This window comes from Cebus imitator, unplaced genomic scaffold (genome assembly GCF_001604975.1).
Source record: "Cebus imitator isolate Cc_AM_T3 unplaced genomic scaffold, Cebus_imitator-1.0 Scaffold200, whole genome shotgun sequence".
In the NCBI taxonomy this organism is placed as follows: domain Eukaryota; kingdom Metazoa; phylum Chordata; class Mammalia; order Primates; family Cebidae; genus Cebus; species Cebus imitator.
The window spans coordinates 1234982-1257140 of record NW_016107515.1 but is presented as its reverse complement, the minus strand read 5'-3'; the positions used below and the strand labels follow the sequence as shown (position 1 = coordinate 1257140).

At 38.8% G+C, this 22159-nt stretch overlaps 1 protein-coding gene across 11 annotated transcripts in view; it reads right to left on the bottom strand.

The window, feature by feature from the left end:
- Positions 1-22159, bottom strand: part of FBXW11 (F-box and WD repeat domain containing 11) — a 149775-nt gene that overhangs the window by 24823 nt on the left and 102793 nt on the right. For all 11 annotated transcript variants that reach the window (XM_017547679.1, XM_017547674.2, XM_017547675.2 and 8 more), the window contains 3 exons: positions 15959-16145; positions 15013-15103; positions 7515-7652 (listed from right to left, as the gene is read on the bottom strand). In XM_017547679.1, the coding sequence (XP_017403168.1) occupies positions 7515-7652; positions 15013-15103; positions 15959-16145 (416 nt within the window). The remainder of the gene's footprint in view (positions 1-7514; positions 7653-15012; positions 15104-15958; positions 16146-22159) is intronic.

Below are 22159 nucleotides of genomic sequence, written 5' to 3'. Positions count from 1 at the left end.
TAGTAGAGACGGGGTTTCACCATGTTGACCAGGATGGTCTCAATCTCTTGACCTCGTGATCCACCCACCTCGGCCTCCCACAGTGCTGGGATTACAGGCTTGAGCCACCGCGCCCGGCCCTGTTATACTTTTTTTATGTGATCACCCTAGAGTTTGCAATGTACATATCATATGCAACTAATCAAAGTCCACTTCCAAATAACAGTACACTACTTCACAGATAGTGTATCTTGTAATACTAAAAATAATCTTAACCCCTCCCTACTTCCATGAAATCACTGCCATCATTTCCTTCACTTTTGAAGAATAACTACGTGATTTTTTTTCTCTCAAATTTTTAAATATTTCACTCTACTGTCTTCTGCTTACATGATTTCTAAGGAGAAATCAGATGTAATTCTTATCTTTGATCCTCTTATCAGTTTTTTTTTTTTCCTTCTGATTTCTTTCAGAATTTTTTTCTTTATCTTTTTCTGTAGTTTGAATATGATATGCCTACATACTGGTTTTGGGTGTTTTTTTTTTTTTTTTTTTTTTTTTTTTTTTTTTTTTTTTTTTTTTTTTTTGTTTTTTGGCATTTACTCGGACTGGTGTGCTCTGAGCAGCTGGCTCTGCAGTTGTTTGGTATCTGACATCAATTTGGGAAGATTCTCAGTTATTACTGTTTCAGATATTTCCTGTCTTATCTCTCCTTCTGGTACTCCAATTAAGTGTGTGTTATACCCTTTGTAGGTGTCTCACAATTCTTGGGTATTTTGGGGTTTTTTTTTTCTTCTAGTCTATTTTGTTTGCTTTTCAATTTTAGAGATTTCTATTGAGCTATCCTCAACCTCAGGGATTCTTTCCTCAGCCACGTATCCAGTCTACCAATGAGCCTATCAAAAGTAGTCTTCATTTCTGTTACAGTGTTTTTATCTCCGGCATTCCTTTTTGGTTCTTTCTTAGAATTTCTATCACTCTACTTTCATTTGCCCATTGGTTTTTGCATGCTGTCAACTTTATCCATTAAAACCCTTAGCATATTAATCAAAGTTCTTTTAAACTCTTAGTTTGATAACAACAGCAGCCCTGTCATATCTTACCTGAGTCTGGTTCTGACACTTCCTCTCTTCACACTGTGTTGGGTGTGTGTGTTTTGTCTTTTACTATGCCTTGTAACTTTTTTCTTGATAGGTAGTCATGAAGTACCGGACAAAAGAAAATGCTATACACAGGCCTTCAAAAGAAGTGAAGTGTTCTATAGTTCCATGACTAGGTCTTCTCAGTCTTTTAGTGAGCCTTTACCTCGACTTCACAAGTACTTCTCAGTTCTCCCTCACCCCTTTAGGTGGGACCAAATGGATGAAGCAGCTGGAATTGTATATTTCCCTTCCCCAGGTCAGTTAGGTTCTATAAAATCTCAGCACTTTAGTCTCTGGCTAAGCAGTTTCTACTGAAGGTAGACCTCGTTAAGAAGTACAGAATACTCTGGTATAGTTAAAAAGGTTTCTTTTGAGAGGCCATGGCAGGCAGATCATGAGGTCTAGAGATTTAGACCAATCCTGGCCAACATGGTGACTTCATCTCTACTAAAAACACAAAAATTAGCCAGGCATGGTGGCACACACTTGTAGTTCCAGCTACTCAGAAGGCTGAGGCAGGATAATCACTGGAACCTGGGAGGCAGAGGGTGCAGTGAGCCAAGATCACACCACTGCACTCCAGCCTGGCAACAGGGCAAGACTCCATCTCAAAAAAAAAAAAAAAAAAAAGATTTCTTTTCCCTTCCCCCTGCTGGAAGCTCAAGATTTTTCTGTGATAATCACTGTGAGAACCTGGTAGAGCTCTTGGCACAAAAGTGTGGTGGGGATCCCTGATGACTGGGTCCTCCTCAGCTTTTATTTCTCAGACTTGTCCCACACTAAGCTTCCAGCAATATTTCAATTACAGTTCAGGTTACCCTACCCAGGCACTGGTTCTCCCAGATGTTTCTGCTCCAGTGAGTTATGATTCTCTGTATCTGTCTGTCTCTCCAATTTGTGGGGCAGCAGCTTCTCCTGTGACCTCTAGATTCTCTTATGAATCTAAGTAGAACTGTTCATTTTTCAGTTTGTTCAGATTTTTACTTGTTGTCAGGACAAGAAGCAACTTCTTATATACCAAACCCACTCCCTACTTTTAATCTTTCCAGTGTTTCCAAGTTATCAGTACTGTTCATATCTAATGAGAGATGGGAATTAATCTGTTCAAAGATTGAACTATTAAAAATAGACTCTGTGGACCTATTTCTTGACATGTACAACAATACCATCACAATTTGCAGTGTTCCTACAGCGTACTGCAAGTGATCAAGATTTTATAAATGCTGTAGACATTGAAGTATAATGTCTTTCTACGATAGCAAAGCTTGCTTTTCACTTCTGACCTAATAGAACCTGGGTTATTTTTAAAGTGATTAGTGATCAAGGATTGGTGCAGAACACAGTAAAAAAAAAAAAAAAAAAAAANAAAAAAAAAAAAAAAAAAAAAGGTTTCTAACCACTGATCCAGATAATCTCTTCAAATCTCTGCTCTACTATTCTATGTCTTGTAAGTCAAATGGGTGTGCCTCAATTAAGAGAATTATTTAGAAAACACATCTAGTGTAAATGAATTACAAGCCCACAGCCAGACAATGCTTTGGCAAGGTTGATATAAACCATTTTTATCTACTCCTTAAAGAAAAACCACCAGGATTAAATAGTAGCATATGTCACATTTTCTAGAATATGGTGGCCATAGGTTAGGGCTATCAAGTATACATAAAAATAGGGTTCTGTGGTCCAGGAATGGTGGCTCACACCTGTAATACCATCAGTATGGGAGGCTGAGGCAGGCTGATCACTTGAGGTTGAGACCAGCCTTGCCAACATAGTAAAACCTTGTCTCTACTAAAAATACAAAAAAATCAGAAGCGTGGTGGTGGGCACCAGTAGTCCCAGCTACTCAGGAGTCTGAGGCAGAAGAATCGCTCTCTTGAACCCGGGTGGTGGAGGCTGCAGTGAGCTGAGATCACACCACTGCACTCCAGCCTGAGCGACACGGCAAGACTCTGTCTCAAAAAAAAAAAAAAAAAATTCAAAAAAATTTAAAAATACAGTTATGTGTTCAAATAAGTTTTGGAACTTGGGAAACAGTGTCTCTACTGCAGGCCTTCTCAAAGCCTTCATATGCTACTGTATCCTGTGGATTTCTAAGCTGAAGATACAGTGTGTAATGTTATCTAAACTTCTTTGGAGAGCATTATTCTCTGCCTAGACTACCTGCTAACATCCTCTAGATTCACATCCACAGAATATCTTTTGGAAAATATTGCCATACATATAGGAAATCAACAGAACAGTTTCTTATATTCTATAATTCAGAGTGTCTTTTGCCCTAGGTAGCTAAAAGTACTAAAATTCCACTATTTCACTTTTTAAAAAACAAAAAAATAAAAAATTATTTACAAAAAGCAAAAAAACTTCATTTTACCCAAAGTAGAACAATAACAGAAAACAGGGCCAAGACAGAGAAAGCCCGCTACAATCTATCTCTCCAGTTGACTCCTGATAAAAACTGGTTGAGAACTCTGAAAAGTAAGGGTCTAGAGAGGCAGTAAAAGGTAGATGTGGCAATGGGTCAAGCTTGGAAGAAACAATCTGCATGTGGGTGAATTTACCATTATTTTTGTTTGTTGTTTTCTCTTTTCTTTTTTTTTTTTTTTTTATTAAATTGAGACAGTCTTGCTCTGAAGTACAGTGGTGGGATCCCGGGTCACTGCAACCTCTGCTTCCTGGGTTCAAGCGATTCTCCTGCCTCAGCCTCCTGAGCAGCTGGGATTACAGGTGCCCATCACCACACCCAGCTAATTTTTTTGTATTTTTAGTAGAGATGGGGTTTCACCATGTTGGCCAGGCTAGTCTTGAACTCCTGACCTCAAGTAATCCACCTGCCATGGCCTGCCAAAGTGTTGAGATTACAGACATGAGCCACCACACCCAGTTTTTCCCTTTTCTTCCTATTGTGGCTTTTGCTCAAAGGCAGGCCCTGACCAGGAAGCTCTACAGTGAAATAGCAATACATGCAGCTAAAATTCTGAAAGAAATCCCTCTTTCTAGGCAGACGGGCTAGAAAAAGATCTCTGGGGTTTCTTTTCTCTCTTTTCTCACAGGGCTCATGCCCCAGTCATGGAGACACACTGCAGAACAGTGGAAAATATAACAAAAATCCAAGAGTGTCCCAACTTTTCTGGCCAGAGGAAAAGGTCCTTATGAGCTGAAGAGACTTAGGGAAATCCAAGAGAAAAGAGCTGGAAATAAAAGAACCCAAACAACACATGACTTGGGCTTACCCGAACCAGCACAGCAAAGGCTATCTAAATGAGCTGACACTTAAAGCACTGCTAAAGCCTCAGACTAACCTCTGAGTAATGAAAGCCCATGACAGACCCAAAGTGGCATGGCAAAGGTTTTTGAACAGTGGAAAAGAGATTAGAACCATACCCCCAGCCCCTCTGATGAAGTCAAGACAGAACTTGTGTTCTGAACGCAACTAAGTTGACTATCTGCTTAAAAACACATTTACCCAAATACATTCTCCAGAGGACTATTACAGGACCTACAGTCTTTACAACATAATATCCACGATGCCCAAAATACTAGTTTAAATTACCTGGCATACAAAAACCAAGAAAAAGGATCAATTCTCAGGGACTAGACAATCAACAGATGTCAAGCTGGAGATTACCCAGATGCTGACATGGTTAAAGACGTTAGGCAACTAACTATACTCCATTGGATAAAGATAGACATGCTTAAAGTAAATGAAAAAGAGAGTAATTCTCAGCAGAGAAACAGAAACTATAAAATATCATACCTGAAATAAAAAATGACTTGATGGCAGCAGGGTGAGTAACAGGAGAATAGAGATGAAGAGATGAAAAATTCAGTCAACTTGAGGATAGGCCAATAGAAATTATACAGAAAAGAAAGGAACAAAAATTGAAAACAATATGGAACAATATCAAAAGATCTAATATTGGTTGGGTGTAGTGGCTCACACCTATAATCCAAGCACTTTGGAGGCCAAGGCAGGTGGATCACCTGAGGTCCGGAGTTCCAGACCAGCCTGACCAACATGATGAAACCCCATCTTTACTTTAAAAAAGATCTAATATTTATGTGATTAGAGTCTCGGAACAAAAGGAGAAATTGATACAGAAAAAATATTTTTAAAAATAATGGCTGAAGACTTCTGAAATGTAATGAATGAAAGACGTAAATTTACAGATTCAAGACACTCTGTGACAGGATTTTTAGAAATAACATTGAAAGCATGATCCATAAAAAAAAAAAAAAGTGGACTTCATCAAAATTAAAATCTTCAGCCAGGCACAGTGGCTCATGCCTATAACCCCAGCACTTTGGGAGGCTGAGGCAGGCAAATCACCTGAGGCCAGGAGTTCAAGACCAGCCTGGCCAACATGGTGAAACCCTGTCTCTACTAAATAAAAAATTAGCCGGACGTGATAGTGCATGCCTGTAGTACCAGCTACTTGGGAAGCTGAGGCACAAGAATCGCTTGAACCTGGGAGGTGGAGGTTGCAGTGAGCCGAGATTGTGCCACTGCACTCCAGCCTGGGTGACAGAATGAGACTCCATCTCTAAAAAACAAAAACAAAAAACACCAAAACCAAACAAACAACAACAAAAAAATTAAATTCTTTTGCACCGTTAAAGAGATCATTAAGAAAATGAAAAGATAACTCACTAATTGGGAAAAATATCAGTAAAACATATCTAACAAGGGACTTGTATCTAGACTACATAAAGAACTCTGAAAACTCAAATTATAAAAAAAGAACCCATTTTAAAAATGGGTAAAAGATCTGAAAAGGAACTTCACCAAAGAATATAGAGATGGCAAGTAAGCACATAAAAAGATGCTCACTATCATCACTGGGAAAATGTGAATTTAAAGCAAAATGAGGTATGTCCACACACCTATTAGAATGGCTAATATCGCCAGGCGCGGTGGCTCACACGTGTAATCCCAGCACTTTGAGAGGCAGAGACGGGAGAATCACACACAAGGTCAGGAGTTCAAGACCAGCCTGACCAACATGGTGAAACCCCATCTCTATTTAAAAAAAAAAAAAAAAAAAAAAATGACTAATATCAAAAAAACTGACACTATCAAGGGCTGGCAAGAATGCAGAACAAAAGCAACCCTCAGGCTGGGCACAGTGGCTCACGCTTGTAACCCTAGCACTTTGGGAGGCCGAGGAAGGCGCATTACTTGAGGTCAGGAGTTCAAGGCCAGCCTGGGCAACATGGTAAAACACCATCTTTACTAAAAATATAACAATCAGCTGGGCATGGTGGCATATGCTTATAGTCCTAGCTACTCAGGGGGCTGAGGTAGGAAGGCAGGAGAATCACTTGAACACAGGATTCAGGGGTTGGTGTGAGCCAAGAACACACCACTGTACTCCAGCCTGGTTGACACGGCAAGATTCCGTCTCAAAACGAAACAGCAACAACAAAGCAAAACTCTCATGACTGTTGATGGGAGTGTGAAATGGCACAGGAACTCTGGAAAACAGCTGGGCAGTTTCTTAGCAGGTGAAACATATGCTTACCATATGAGCCAGCAACTCACTCCTCAGTTTTCACCCAATGAACTAAAAACTTATGTTCCCCAAAAAACCTACAGGTATATATTTATGGTAGCTTTAATCATAATTGTGAGAAACTAGAAACAACACAAACGTCCTTCAACAAGTGAATGGGTAAGTACAGGAAAGAGAAAAGCCCAGGGAAAGAAAGGGGCAGGACAAAGGAACTGGGGGAATGAGAGTTGCTCCATATCTTGATTGTTGTAACAGTTACACACCTCTGTGTGTTTATCAGAACTCACAGAATTACACAACAGAAGAGCAAACTTCCCTGTTTCTAAGTTTAAATATGTTCTACAAAGTTTAAAAATCTTCATGTTTTCTTAAACATGAGGACATAAGCTACAAACAATGTAAAATAAAATCAGATCAGATCAGCCATCAAACAGATTAAACATGGAGAAATAATCCAGTCTACCTACTATTGAAAACTGAATGAAAACAATGTAAGTTGCTCTATTATCTTATGGTATTATTCTCTAAGTCCTTCTCAGAAACTATAAAAGGTAACAGCTTTGGTTTAAAAACCAGCAATACTAATACCAGCTGGCAAAGTAATCAAGAGCCCTGTGATACTGGGATATTTTCTATTTACACCTAATATGGAATATAGAGTGTGAATGTGCTTAGAGAAGAATAAGAAGTGCGACAGTCCAGGGTCCTGTATTAGTTACGGGGAAATGCCCTGGCTCTAGTTCTTTAGAACTACGCTGAGAGCTGCCAGGATTGAGTGGAAGAGATAAAAACCAATCTCAAGTAAATGGAAAGATTGTCACAACTAGTGTCTAACACATAATCATGATTCTAAAAATAACACATACAAAATTCAGTCATTCACCTTAATAGAATTATCTCGTAGGCCACTGATAATTTTTTCATCATCGTACTGTAAACAGTAGACACCTTTACTATTTTCAGAGCGGCACTGAATCCTCTGCAAGTTGTGTCGTCCACACCGCCAGTTAGATTCTATAGTCTAGGGAAAAAGGAGGCAAGAGATGAGTTTTTGTGAATCAACTTATTCTACTAGGTTTCAGACTTTGGCGTTGCTTCCAGAAACAGCATACCACCGATACCCCAATCTTGATTTGTATAACTGTCTGTGGATAGGAATTATGCTCTTTTCCAAGTAAGACATTAACCCAACAATATTTTTTCTTTACTTTCCCTGCCCATTTGGCAACTGTCATAGGATTTCCAATGAGTTTTGGACTGGGCTTGAAAAAACTGGCCTAGACAGAATTCAGTATATTTAAAGAATGCCATTTGCACCCAAAATATGCAAATAAATAATAACTCATTGGGTCACTCCCTAATCCCAATTAAAATACCATCATTAAGCATATGTTGACAATCTATGCATCCAAACAACGGATTGTCTTGATCAATGAGAAAAGATATTGAGCAACTACTAAAAGCCAACTAAATAGGAAGAATTTTATTTGCTATCATTTTTAACTTCCTTAATGTTTCTGTAATGTCTCATTTTGGCCCTGGATTCTTGTTCCTCTTATCTTTCATTCAACATTTGCTGAGATGTTTATATATTCCAGGTACGGTGCTAGGCACTGAGGATAAAAAGAACAACAGGAGGCATACTGCATTCAGGGAGGCGGCACTCCAATACCTAGGCCCATAGTGTCTGGATCTAGACAGACACTGAACTAAGTTTATTTAGTTAAACTATCTACACAATAACCTTGGAAGGAAGCTCTTATTATTTCCTTTGCACAACAAGAAAACAGAGTTCAATTTGCCTGCAGCCACAAAATCAGTAATCAGACCAGCTGGAAATCACACTCAGTTCTGACCAAAGCCCATGCTTTTGATACTAACATTCAATACCTACAAAGCAAGACGGTCCTGCCTCTTGAGGCAGTGCACACAGAACATAAAAAGATCAGTAACAATTCCAGATAAAATGTAAGTGCCAAACGAGTGATAAAAATTCTAAGTGCTGCAGGGCTTAAGGGAGATAAGGAGCTCTATAGCCTGAGACCACTGGGCCAAGTATAGTGAAGAAACAGGTCATGCCCAGAGCACCAGATGACCTAACCTCTGGTAGCAGATATGAGTGATTTTTAAGGCTCAAAAGATACAATGTCTCTACTAAGAGTAACCAAAGTCTGAATTCCTGATCCCTGAAATTAGGGGACAACAGGGATTGCAATAACCTGCTACACTTCAGTTCAGGATATAGTTTCTGAGTAGCTAATTATCTCTGGGCAACTAAAAGCCTAATTATTTGCTTTGTTGAAGAAAGGAGATATTCACAATAGGTATTTAATTACTGGCTCTGCTGACAGCTAACAAATTGTATTTCTTTTTATTTTGAAGACAGTATGTTTCTGTGCTCTCTAAAATGTTAAAATTTACTGAAAGCTATATGCCAGGCACTATGTTTTCCTAACACTATGCCACTCACTTTATATGTTTTGTAGCTAATTTGATCATAACTCGGAAGCAGGAATCATTGTTTGCATTTTATAGAAAAGGAAATGGAAGGTTGGAGATATCGACACTCATATACTTAAAAAGGGAGTATTTCCATCATTTGTGGCCCCAGTGCTTAAGAACAGTCCTGGAAATATAGTATCTGCCCTCAAGGAACTCCCATACACATCCATGAGGGCAGGATGGCATATTTCCAACACTCAGTAGATGCGAGGAGGTGCTATGGAGATGCCAGGAGAGGGGAAATACTCATCTGTCCATCTGCCATAAGTCAGAACTTCCTAGCCTGGGTCATCATCTCTAATGACTTGGTAAGGTGTTGGACAGATAAAAGCACATTTCAAAACCAAAAGAAAACTAACCCAACCCACTTCTGCTACCTCTGTCAAGGCAGACAACAGATCTCTCTGGATAAGCAACTTTTTAAAAAGAGGTCTAGAATACAGGCATTTCTTAAGCAGAACTCAGTGCTTGGAATCATTTAGAGAAACAATATATTTTTAGATAGTGACTGAGCCATCTCAACATGCTAAGCATTCCAGGAAAATACTGACTTAGGAGGCAGATGTACTGCTAACAAGTCTAACTTGTGGCCAGTGACTCTTAGTGAATGTATGACTTCATGTGAACCCAAAGTATTACAGTGATGAATTCGTAGTATGTCTTTACATATATATCAGGTGTTATTTTTAAAATTCATGTAGCCACTCTTAGGTTTAAGAGGTATATAATTGCTTTAAAAAGTCACTGAATCACTAAGTAGCTCTGTTACACTCTCTATATTTCAATTACTAGAAAAAGCACATTTACTATCACATGGGAGTTTGAGGGGAAAACAATTATTTTAATTTAAAAGAGGGGGTAGGGGGAATCCCTATACCAAAAAGAATTTCCTACATGTTCTCCCACTACTCTAAAATGTTTCCTAGAAGTGGGTGATGTGGCTACAATCTTTAACCATACCCAAAACCCTGAAGATGCAGCACAGAAGACTACACAGAGGAGCCAGGGTCAGGCTACATACTCAGACTGTAAGATACATCAGTCCGCTGAGATATCTGGACAGAGGACGACAACAGTAAAGGCTGGGCTATACCCCCATCCCCAGCCCTCCAGTAAGAGCTAGGGAAGAGGACCTCTCAAAAGCTCTGCTAGATACCAGACTTTTATTCTAAGTTGAACGGCAGTTAGCAAATGGCTTAGCTTCTCAACACTTATAAAAAGCCTACTTTTCTCAAATAAGTTTCTGCATTATAAAAGAAATAGTTTGTCAGCCAATTCTTAATGTGTCATTTTAGAAAGTCCTCACCTAGGACTTTTAGAAATCATTAGTTTCCTGAATCCCAAAGAGTAACTTGTTTTGAAAAGCCATGAAAGAGACTCGGAGCCAGATGAGGGAGTTGACCGCTCTACTGTGCACCAACCCTGGGTAGTTCCTCTTCTCAATTCCCAAGGATACCTGCACAAGAAAGCAGCACTTCCTGTTAACTACACTGACCTAAAAAACTACACCATGATGTCTGATGACCTTGACTCTTACTTGAATGCTTAAAAGCCAGGGAGTTTTTTTGTTTGTTTTTGTTTTTTAAAGAAAAACTAGATCTTTAAAACTGGCAGGTAGACCACTGGGGTAGAAAATACCTAGGTCAAGTAGCAACTTTGGCAAAGGCCTTTCACTCTCTGTAAACATGGGAATGGTAGTATCTACTGCCTCAAAACCACTGTAAGGTTCAAATGAGATTATGTCTGTAAGTTCTCATTATAGTGCCAGCAAATGGTGGCAGTTATGCTCTTCTTCAGTTGTTGAAAACACTAACCAAAAAATAATAGTGAGCTGCAACATCAAATACATATATTTTCTCACAAAGGTGCCAGATACTATTGTCTCAGTCTAGGCTGATATTTAACGCTAACAAGCCTTAGCCTTCCCTAAACGTTCCCAGGAAGACAGGTTCAGCCTTCAAATGGAATCCAACTATTATCTTAATGTCAGCAGCAGGAATAGAGGTCATACACAGGTGTACCTCTTTAATTATGTGGATACCTATCATTTCACTTAGCCATCATGTGGTACGGCTACTGTAGAGGAATATTTCATGTTTTTGAGAACTTGTAAAATCCCCTTACCCTGTGCAAATTTTCAAAATACTGGGAAAGTAGCCATGATACACAGAGTATACAGCGGCATTTAAATTGGCAATAGAGTGAAAACAGATGTCTGAGTATAGAGGAATAACATTATTTTTAGAAGCCTAAACACAACTGGGTGGGTGGGCGAGTTTTGACATTTTCTGGTCAGGACAATGTTAATATCAGGTTCGCAAACCACAAAAAAGGCTCCCTGCTTTCCCTGAATAAAATGTGGCTTATTAAGAGGTGTGATACAACACACCATCATTTTCCCAGTGGTCTGTCCAAGAAGAGCACTTCAAAGGCTTTAATGCAATGAATGAAGAGAGGAAGAAGGTAGATTACTTGAAGGAGTTTATCACTACTCAAATGGCAAAAGAGAAAAATCCAAGTTCAGAATACCAGAACTCTAAGCCCATTATAACAACTCCCATCTCTCTGTTAATGGATACCTGGGGGCATGCTAGAGTGAAAACAGCATGAGTTTTGGAGTAAAATCTCAGCTTTGACAATTTGAGGATTAAATTAAATCACTTGTAGCAAAGTATCTAGCAGTCAGCCCACCATTAATGGTAACAACAATAATAATAACAACAACTACTAAGACTTTAGACAGCAAAGGAGAGCATGGCTGCTTCTTTTAGGAGTGAGCCTCAGGTTTTCTAGGAATTCCTTCTCAATTCAGAGACCCTCTAAATCCTCTCTATGTGTGGCAAGAACACCCAGGCGAGATGAGCCTTTGCAGAAAGCTTACAATACATATTTATTCTCCCCAGACTCCATTTCTCACATCCTCATTTCCTGAATAACATGAGTTGGCTGCACTACGCCAGGTTCTCTATTTTTCCCTGAAAATTAAGCCAATTTTTGGTGGGTCAATGTAGAAGGGCAGATTCAAAGATGAACGCCTCCTTTCTGCTCATCAGAGCCAAATCTGACAATGTACAGATTATAGGAGCTGGCACGTAAGCCAAGCTATCAAGGTGGAGGAAGAAGGAAAAAAAGAAGAAAAAAAGGTGTTGTGAACTGGCAACCTTGCAAAGTACAAGGGAAAAAAACATAAGAGACTCTGAAGCTATGTACAGGCAACTGGGGAGGGATGGGGGACATAAAGAGCCACTTGACATTCCACGTGTAATTTATCTTTCTGCAATGTGCTTAAAACCCTACTACTTTCTCATAACTGAACTAAAACAGGGCCCACTAATCAGATCTTAATTCATACCCTTTTTTCAACAAACAGCCAAGGACACTGAATAGTCACACAATTAGAGAAAGATGTAAAGACCACTTTGAAATTCAGCAGGCATAAAAGATGCCTCTTTCTCCCTCACTTCTTGAATTCTCCACTCTGAAAATGACAACTCTCAGCCTAGACAGAGCTAGACAGAGCTAGACAGACCTCAGTTAAAAATCCCATCCCATCTCTTCTACTTAAAGCAAGTTCTAAAACTTCTTTTAGTCTCAGTTTCCCCTTATTATAAAGATAATAACATGCACCTTGTTTTAAGAATAAAAAACAATAATCTATGTAAATCACCCAACATAGTTTGATACACTACAAGACTTGAAGTGGGTATTTGTAATTATTATAGTCTGCTTGTGAGGATTTCACACCAGCCATATGGACAGAGCCAAGCTCATGAGACTCTCATTTGATCCATGGATCACTGAAAGAACTCTCTACATAGATCTCTACACAGAACTCTCTATATTGTTTATTCTGGACAGAATAAAACACACTCCCAAAACAGGAATAAAAAAATCTATTTTGATGTGGTACCAGTGGTCTATTGTGAAAAACTCATATTAAGGATAGAAGGGTATATGGCTGATCACAGACTCAATTACCCACTAGCTGTGTGATCCTGACTAAACTGTTTAACCTTTTTAATCTTTTCAGGTTTCCTCAAATTTAAATAAGTACTTGGCCTACTCTGCATGTTTTGTCCAAAATGTTAAATGAGAAAATGCATTATAAAGTAGTTAACAAAGCATCTGGCACAAGTAAATGCTATTAGTGGTACATTACTTTTATTATTATTACTAGCAGTGCATATACCAAAGTATAAACATCATCCCTTATATCAAGAGGTCTAGCCCACAAAAATCTGGAGAAGACTTTTGTGGCCAACCAGTGGGTTTTTCCAAACCACACTTTAAGAACCACTGGGTAGACCACCATGATGTAGAGATTGTGTGTCACATAGAGTTTTCCCCCAGAGCTGTTTCCCCTCACATCTGCCTCCTTTCCCACTTTAAAATATCATTTCAGCCTGAGGAAATGATGATGGCAGGTGGTGTCACATACTGTCATGCCACAGAATATTGAATTCACACTGTCAACTAGAACAGCAGTCACGAGGATTCAATAAAATAATCTGTTGCCATATCTTCAACCTGATCAGAGTTCTTCCAGGGTTCCTGTTTGTTCATAATTAACTTTAAACATCATTCTTTTCAAAGAATTTCTTGGTAAAATTATTCAAAGAAGTCTGGAGATAACTTTGTAGTTGCCCCTCATCAAGGGAAAAAGAAACAGAAGGTAATGTAGTTTCTAAGATGTGTACATAAGCAATGCCTCAGAACAACTACCTAGGGGTAAGAGACAGCCCATCTCCCCTACAACACACACGCATCAACCTAAGATTAAAGTTAACACTAACACTGTAGGGGCAACTTATTCTAAGTTTTGAATTGCAGATGGTCAATTACATCTTAAACTTTATGATTTATTTAGCAAAAGTTTTTATTTAACATCCTTAAAGGGTTACTTTATAGATCACTTCAGAGAGCAGATTACTCAAGACAGTTTGTGTTTTAAATAATGATATTCTAGTCACATTCAGATTTACTATTAATGGAATGATTCCATTATTCACATCTGCCTGGAAGGGGGGAGGGGTCCAAAAAAGCACATGTTTTTCCGTTAATGAATTCTGGCACAATTACTTTTATGTCTATCACCTGGGGGAGAGGATTACTTCACATTTGGGAAACCGAGTATAACTTTATGGGTGATATTGCATTGCCTAGCAAAGGCTAAACTTTTCTGCCAAGGAGGAAACAGTGAAGTAACCAAGACCTGCCAAGAACACATGTGAAAGAGTTAATGAGAAATGCCTGTGCATGTCTTTCCTGGTTCAAGGAAAAAGGCTAAATAGTAAAACTGAACTAATTAGAACACATGAACGGTATCAAACATCTCCAATGTTTCTCATCAAGTTTACAGAGTTTTACTGGTCTGGTGAAGTTACGCTCAAATCCAAAACAGTCCAGGAGCAGCATAATTTGCCCTATAAAATCCACTTAACTATTGCTTAGAATGATATCTGAGTCATTTTTATGAAAAACTATGAGTAATGTACAGAGGAAATTCAATGTGCCTTCTCTAGTTCTCTAGAGATGGCTCAAAAATGTAAATGGATGCTTACTTAAAAAAAAAAGGGCCTTGGATTTTGGAAAATTTATCAGATTAGAATAAAAAGATGATTTTAGATTAAGGTTTGAGTTAACTGGCAGCCTTGCAGAAGCATTTCATGTTTTAGAAAAGTTAGATATTCTTTGCAAAAGACATCTTCTCTGAAGAATAGCTGCAGATTATACATGGTGACACATTTACTTCAAAAGCTCAACTTTAAAAAAAAAATTATTAGTTCTATGATTTTAGAACAAAAGAACACTCGAAGGTAACATAAAAAGTTGAGAACAAGACACAAAGAGCCCATAAAACAGATAAAACATAAAGTTACCTCTATATCCTGGATAATCTTTGGGTATAATGACCTATAAAATGAATTTGGAGGGCCATCTGTGGGTCTGTTTTTAAACAGGTACTGATCCCTGGCAAATAAAAAAAATAGATGTTACATTTTTGCACATAAAAGGGTGAATTTTATTTAAACAAGGTGCTGACAAAGATATATCTTTCATGTCTTTTAACTTGCATTAAGCTTTGACAGTTCAAAAGGAGGATTTCTGAAAAATTTACATGTTAGAGACAAGTTTAGCTCAATTCACAGCTCTCTAATATGATCCTGGTCTTCTGTTTTCTCAGTTTTAATACACAACAATCTAGCCTTTCATTCCATAGAGTTTAATAAAAAGCACTAATGTAGCTTTGTGAAAAATCTAACTTAGTGCACATCAAACTTCCTCCCATAAGGAAAATACAGCTCTGACCCTCACTCATAAGGAAAATACAGCCCCACTTCTGCGCCTCTGTCTGTAGCTCTCTCTTTCTCTGTGCTAACTGGGCCATACAGCATAGAGCTAGCTATAAAGCTGCATCTGAGTTACGAGTTTTCTCTGAAAAATCCTATCACTGTGATTACTTCCTCAACTATAAGAAATAACAAACAGCAAAATGGCACTACTTGACTTTTTTGCATTTTTGTCATATCTACATTTTGATAATGGTATCATGACCTAGGAAAAATGTGAAGGAAAAAGCATAACTACATAGCTTTGAAAAGCCAAATCCCATTCAAACTACATAGTACAGTTAATAAAGGAAATACACATTTCAGAAGGAGAAATTTTAACAACTTTTTTTCTTCCAACTTCTGACCACTCATTTTCCCCCCTCTTTTTAAAAATAGGCCAGCACATTTGCAAGTATAATTGCCTTTTTGAGTAATCAAGCTGACTCTATGTCAATGAAATTTTTTCAAGGGAACAAGCAACCCAAGTACTTACCACCCTCTTCTTTCTGAAAGTCCTTTCCATAGGGGATCAGTGCGTACCATTCGTTCAATCAGCTTCTTCCAAAGCATTCCTTCTGAGATCACTCGCTGCCATTCTTTACATACCAGCTCTGCTGCACACAGAGACCTGGCATCCAGGTACGAAAGAATGTTTTCTGCTATGTGATCTAAGCCTTGCTCTACAAAACAGAAAAGGGCGTGAGGGAATGGCAAGGGAGAGAGAAAGGTAGCAGCCATCATTTCCTTAAAGATAAGAGGAATAAAGAATTCCTGAGCCAGTTAAAATATTTTAGTAATACCAAATATACAGATATTCAAATTCATGAGTACATAAACATATACACTTCTTTTTGGATCTGATTTTTAATGATGAAACAATTGACAGCAACTCTTCTCTGTGTGTAAAAGCTGATCTTGGACAGTTCTGTATTTTTCAAATATTATGATAAAAGACTTTTCATTTTATTTTTATATAACTCTCACAGTACTTCTATGGGGCAATGATGCCCCAAATTTTACAGATGAAGCACAGAGAGATAAATACCTCGAGATTATACACTACCTTGGCCTTACTACTGGTAAAACCAAGACTGGAGCTCAGATTTCTTGCTTCAAAGTTTGTGTTTATTCCCATCTTATTCACTGTCTCTCATAACAAATCATATCCCCATTAATCCATACCCCCTGTGAATCCCTGGAAGCTCAGAAGACAAAAAAGTCAAAACACCGACTCATCTTGAAAAACGTATGAAAAGCTAAATGACAATCCAAGAATTAAAGTCGATTGTGCGTAAATGTATTTTTGTCAATCTTTTCATCTATCTTTTGTGAGTATCCATTTTCTGTTCCTAAACACACGGGGAAAATCCTCAAAAGCAATAAACCCATGTCTACAAATCCTAGAATCTTGGAGGTTATTATAAGCACGTCTTCTGTAGTCACAAGAAATAAAGCTTATCCCCAGGCTTATTCTATGTAGGGACAAGAACACAGGACATATAGTCAGAAAACTGCCATCTCAAGTCCCAGGTTCACCACTTACTAGTTCTATGACATGAAATATCCCTATGCCTTGAATTTTTGTGCTCTAACATACAAAACAGTAATCACCAGTAACAACTGTCCTTTCTCACACTGTCAGAATCAAATTAAACAGTGTTACGAAAACACTTTATAGACAAGAAAGCACTCTACAAGGTTAATATCTGTTCTTTTTTCTCAAAATAACTAGTAGCAGTATAGTAGGACTAAACTCAGTATTGAAAGGCCAGATGTGGGTATACTATTATTAAGCTTTCAGTTTCCTCATCTGTGTAAGATTACGATAATAATCTCTACCTGATTCTGAAAATATCAAAATGAGATGATGCATTAAAAATGGTTTACAGGCCGGGCGCGGTGGCTCAAGCCTGTAATCCCAGCACTTTGGGAGGCCGAGGCGGGTGGATCACGAGGTCAAGAGATCGAGACCACCCTGGTCAACATGGTGAAACCTCGTCTCTACTAAAAATACAAAAAATTAGCTGGGCATGGTGGTGCGTGCCTGTAATCCCAGCTACTCAGGAGGCTGAGGCAGGAGAATTGCCTGAACCCAGGAGGCGGAGGTTGCGGTGAGCCAAGATCGTGCCATTGCACTCCAGCCTGGGTAACATGAGTGAAACTCCGTCTCAAAAAAAAAAAAAAAAAGGTTTACAAACTTAAGTTTCTTCAACTCTAAGAATAACTATTATTACACAGGTATTATGATTTCCAAGTCCTTCATATACTAAAATTCTCTTACTCTGGACTAGATCAAAGACCAAAGCTATAGTCTGATAATAAAGACTACACTGGGACCACTGTCCGTTCCACATGTCATTTATATTAGTTAATGTGGTCAAAGGCTGCACTGTCTTCATCTGACAGTCATATCACAGAAGATGCCTAAGACGGCAGTAAGTTAAGAATAAAATCCTAGGCCTCTCCCCACAAAACATCTATTAAAACAATTTCCCCTAATGCTTTATTTGTACAGCTAGTTGTAAAGGTGGGGGGTGGGCAGCTTTGTGAAGTTTGTATTTACCCTTACTGTAATTCAACTTCAAAGCTTTGTCTGGCCCATCCATTTCAGTCTCTAGAATTCTGGTTTTTGTCACATCCAGAAGAGTGGGTATTCCATACCAGACCTGCATGATGCGCTAAAGTACTAAGGCAAACATGTTAAAACGTATTGGTAAACACGTTAAACGGGTCAAAACCAAGGACAGCACCCATGACGCTAGCTATTAGTAGCTATTATTTTACAGTATTTCCCTCCAAGCTAACATTGATGCACTCATCAACATGCCCAGGATGCCCACACTAAGCCACCAGTCTGCAGTCATCTATATGTGCCACTGCCCAGCCCACATCTCTCCATTCTGTCCTCAGGGGTATTTGAAAAAAGCAACCTGTGATGATACTGCCATCTTTACATCATTCTTCAGACTCACTTACTAACCTGGTAACTTTTATACAAAAAGGAAATAAGGTGAGTTTGGTATACCTGCTTTTCATGTTCCCATGCTGGGGTTTACTACATAAAGTTGTAATGCAACTTTTCACTTACATGTTGATGCTAGCTGCTCTGTATCTCTTTTAAACCATATCTAGTCACACTCATTATAGAAAAATTATGAAGTGTAGATGCGTAAAAATTTTTGAGACTCTAAACCCCATTTCCCAGAGATGGGAACAACTTTTAACATTCTGTATACATCCTTCTAGGTCTACACAACCATACACAATCTTTCAGAGGCTGATTAGCCTTTGAAACTCATCAAGTTGAATAGCTAAATACCCTGAAAACACCTTCCCGAGTTCTTAATACCAGGATGTCTGCTCATAATCATCTCTGGTGCTATCATGCAAGACTGCCATGTGCAACTGGGCACAACTGTACCCAACAGTTCTGCATAATGGTTTCCAATGACTTCACAATGTTCTACAATTCCAAAAATTACAACCACAGGTTTTGCCACCATCCAGGCATACAATGTATTTAGGCTTACTTGTTTATAGGAACTACGTTATTCCTAAGTATCTTCACATCTTTCTCAAATATAACTTTTCTAATCTTTGTTTTAAAGCCATTATTCTTGGGCGGGAGGGGATTACACTCATGAGAATGAAAATATGTTGTTTCTTTCTTTTATCACTATGCTATCTAGCTGACCACACTATCCCTTCATTCTTTATAATTTTGTTCCAAATAATTAATTATTTTGTCTTCAACTCTTTCAGTTTACTTCTTCAACATTTTGGACAATTTTACATTATCTGATCTTCTTGGTACCATTCTCAAAGGTTCACAGGGACTCACTCTATTACCCAAATTGGAGTATACTGGAGGAATCATGACTCACTGCCACCTTAAACTCCTGGATTCAGGCAATCCTCACACCTCAACCTCCCAAGTAACCAGGACTACAGGCACGTGCCCCCCACGTTCAGCTATTTTTTTTTTGATTATTTGTAGAGATGAGGTCTCACTGTGTTGCCTGATGGTCTCCAACAATCCTCCTGCCTTAGCCTTCGAAGTGCTGGGATTACAGGTGTGAGCCACTGCACCTGACTGCCTCTCTTCATCTTCTATATTTACTTAAAATCAGGGAAATCCAAGGATAATCACATGGGGTTCTACTTCTGCCTTTCCATCACTAGGACTGGCAAATTATTCATCCGAATTTCAAACTGCAGAATATTTCAGCCCTAATCACATTTTTGTTCAGCGTCCCTAGCCACGGACTAACAAACTTAGCTCTTTCAATCTTTCTAATAATGGCAGGGTACTTATCTTCCTAATCTTGTTTCTACACTTAATATCAGAACATAGCTAATTACAGCATCTCGCTCTGTTGCCCAGGCTGGAGTGCAGTGACATGTTCATGGCTCACTACAGCCTCAACCTTCCAGATTCAAGTAATCCTCCTGCCTTAGCCTCCCTAATAGCTGGTACTACAAGTGTGCACTACCAAGCCAGGCTAATTTTTTAAAAAAAAATTTTTTTAATAGAGACAAGGTCTCACTATGTTGCCCAGGCTGAGAACTTTTAAAGGTTTATATTATTTCCATACCATTAACCCAAATCCTCCTAATTGATTATAAACACATCCCTAACTACTTCCCCCTCTAGAACCCTCTGCTCTCTGAGAGGTGAAACAAACAGCAAGAAAAGGATGCATTAGGGGCTGGTGCAGTGGTTCACACTTGCAATCCCAGAACTTTGGGAGGCTGAGGCGGGCAAACCGCTTGAGTCTAGCAGTTCAAGACCAGCCTGGCCAACATGGCAAAACTCCATCTCTACTAAAAATACAAAAATTATCCATGGTAGTACACGCCTGTAATCCCAGCTACTTGGAAGATAAGGCACGAGAATCACTTGAACCCAGGAGATGGAGGCTGCAGTGAGTGGAGATCGCATCATTGCACTCTAGCCTGGGTAACAGTGCAAGACTCTGTCTTTAAAAATAAATAAATAATAAGAATGCATTAGGTATTTGCCTTTTCAGGCCTCAAAGCCTGCAATATCCCCATCATCTGTGATGGCAAAGTAGCACCCAAACCTTCCACCTATATGGGTGGTCTATGAGCCTGTGCGGTTATATCTGACTCAACTTAGGGTTACTGATTTTCAAAACAACAGCAACAAAGAAAAGATTCCCCCAATATTCTCCTGACCTACTAAATCAGAACCTCTAGATGGTAAGGCCCAGGAATCTGTATTTTTAAGAAGATAATGCTGAAATATTGAGAACTATTGGTTTAAAGCAACAATATCCCTTTTAGTCCTCTTTAATTCCCCCCTCAGTTGCTCACAACTAGGCTATCAATGAGTTTTTACATAAATAAATCCCTTACTAATACTTATTTCTTCTTCTTTCAAATGCCATCAGTCCAATTAAGCAACATCTCAGTGATATTTGAGATGACCCATCTCCTTTGACTAATACTTTAAATGCACTTCATACTTCTCTGGGGCAGCATGTTTAGTCTTGTGGAGAGCATATTGCCTGTAAAGTCAGATAAACTGGGTTGAATCTCAGTTCCGTCGACTGCTATTTGTGTGACCTTAAGCAAATCAGATTTTCTTTTAGGATCTCAGTTTTCCATAATATCAGAATGATATTAAATGTCTGAAATAAATCAAGTCATATAATTTGCACAATAACCTTCTGAGATAGGTACTGTAAATGCCCTCATTTTATACAGAGGGGATCTCCCAGTCTTATTGGGAAGGTTAATAAGACAGCATAAATAAGAAGCCAGATACATAACAGGTTTACTCAAGAAATGTCAGTCTTTGTTCTCTTCTCCCCAAAATCCCCTTAGTGGAGATCAATGGACAGGGCCGCTACAGAATAATCTTCTTGTTACTTTCCGCAGAAAAACTATTACACATCTCCTCTAGCAAAAAGCTAAGCCCCTCTATTTTCTTGGTGTAAGTCTCATATCCCCTTAAATGTTTTGAGAAGAACAGGAATCACACAATCTCTATTCAGGCACCTTAGAGTAGCCACCCTCAGGAGCCATGCAGACCATTTAACTTTCTGGTTTCAAGCCTATTCAGGACAAAGAGGTTACTGAATAAGGTGGTACACTTGCCTGGGCTAAAAAGTGCTTTGAGGTGTTAAAACTAAGTATTTTCTGAAGTACCTATGTCTGGCTCTCATTACTCTATCATGCTGAGACTCCCGCATCTCCCACCACCACCCCTCTTCCCAAGGCAACAAGAGGACACATTACAGCCTCAGAAAATCGAGGCTATAACACTTTGCACACAGTGCTGAAGACATGCTGCTGTTGCTAATTACAGGAACCAGATGAAAGGCTGGAAAATTTTCAATAATAAATTAAAACAATTAAAAGGCACAAATTTCAAAGGTCAATATGTAAATAACACCGTATCAAAATGAAACTCAAATGTCAATTCAATGTCCTTGACTACAACCAGTTTGAACACAGCTGCTTAGATCATACAATTACAGAAACTTTTACTATTTTAGAAATGCATTTCAAAGAGCAGCTGCAAAGAAACTTCCTTTCCCGCCCACCCCTGCTATCCCCTTCTCCCTCCCTAGTCACAAATCTAGTTGTAAAATCTGGAGTTCTAAACATTTTAAAAGAAAACAACGCAATTGCTAACAGCAACAGTCCCTCCATGGATGCCTTTCAC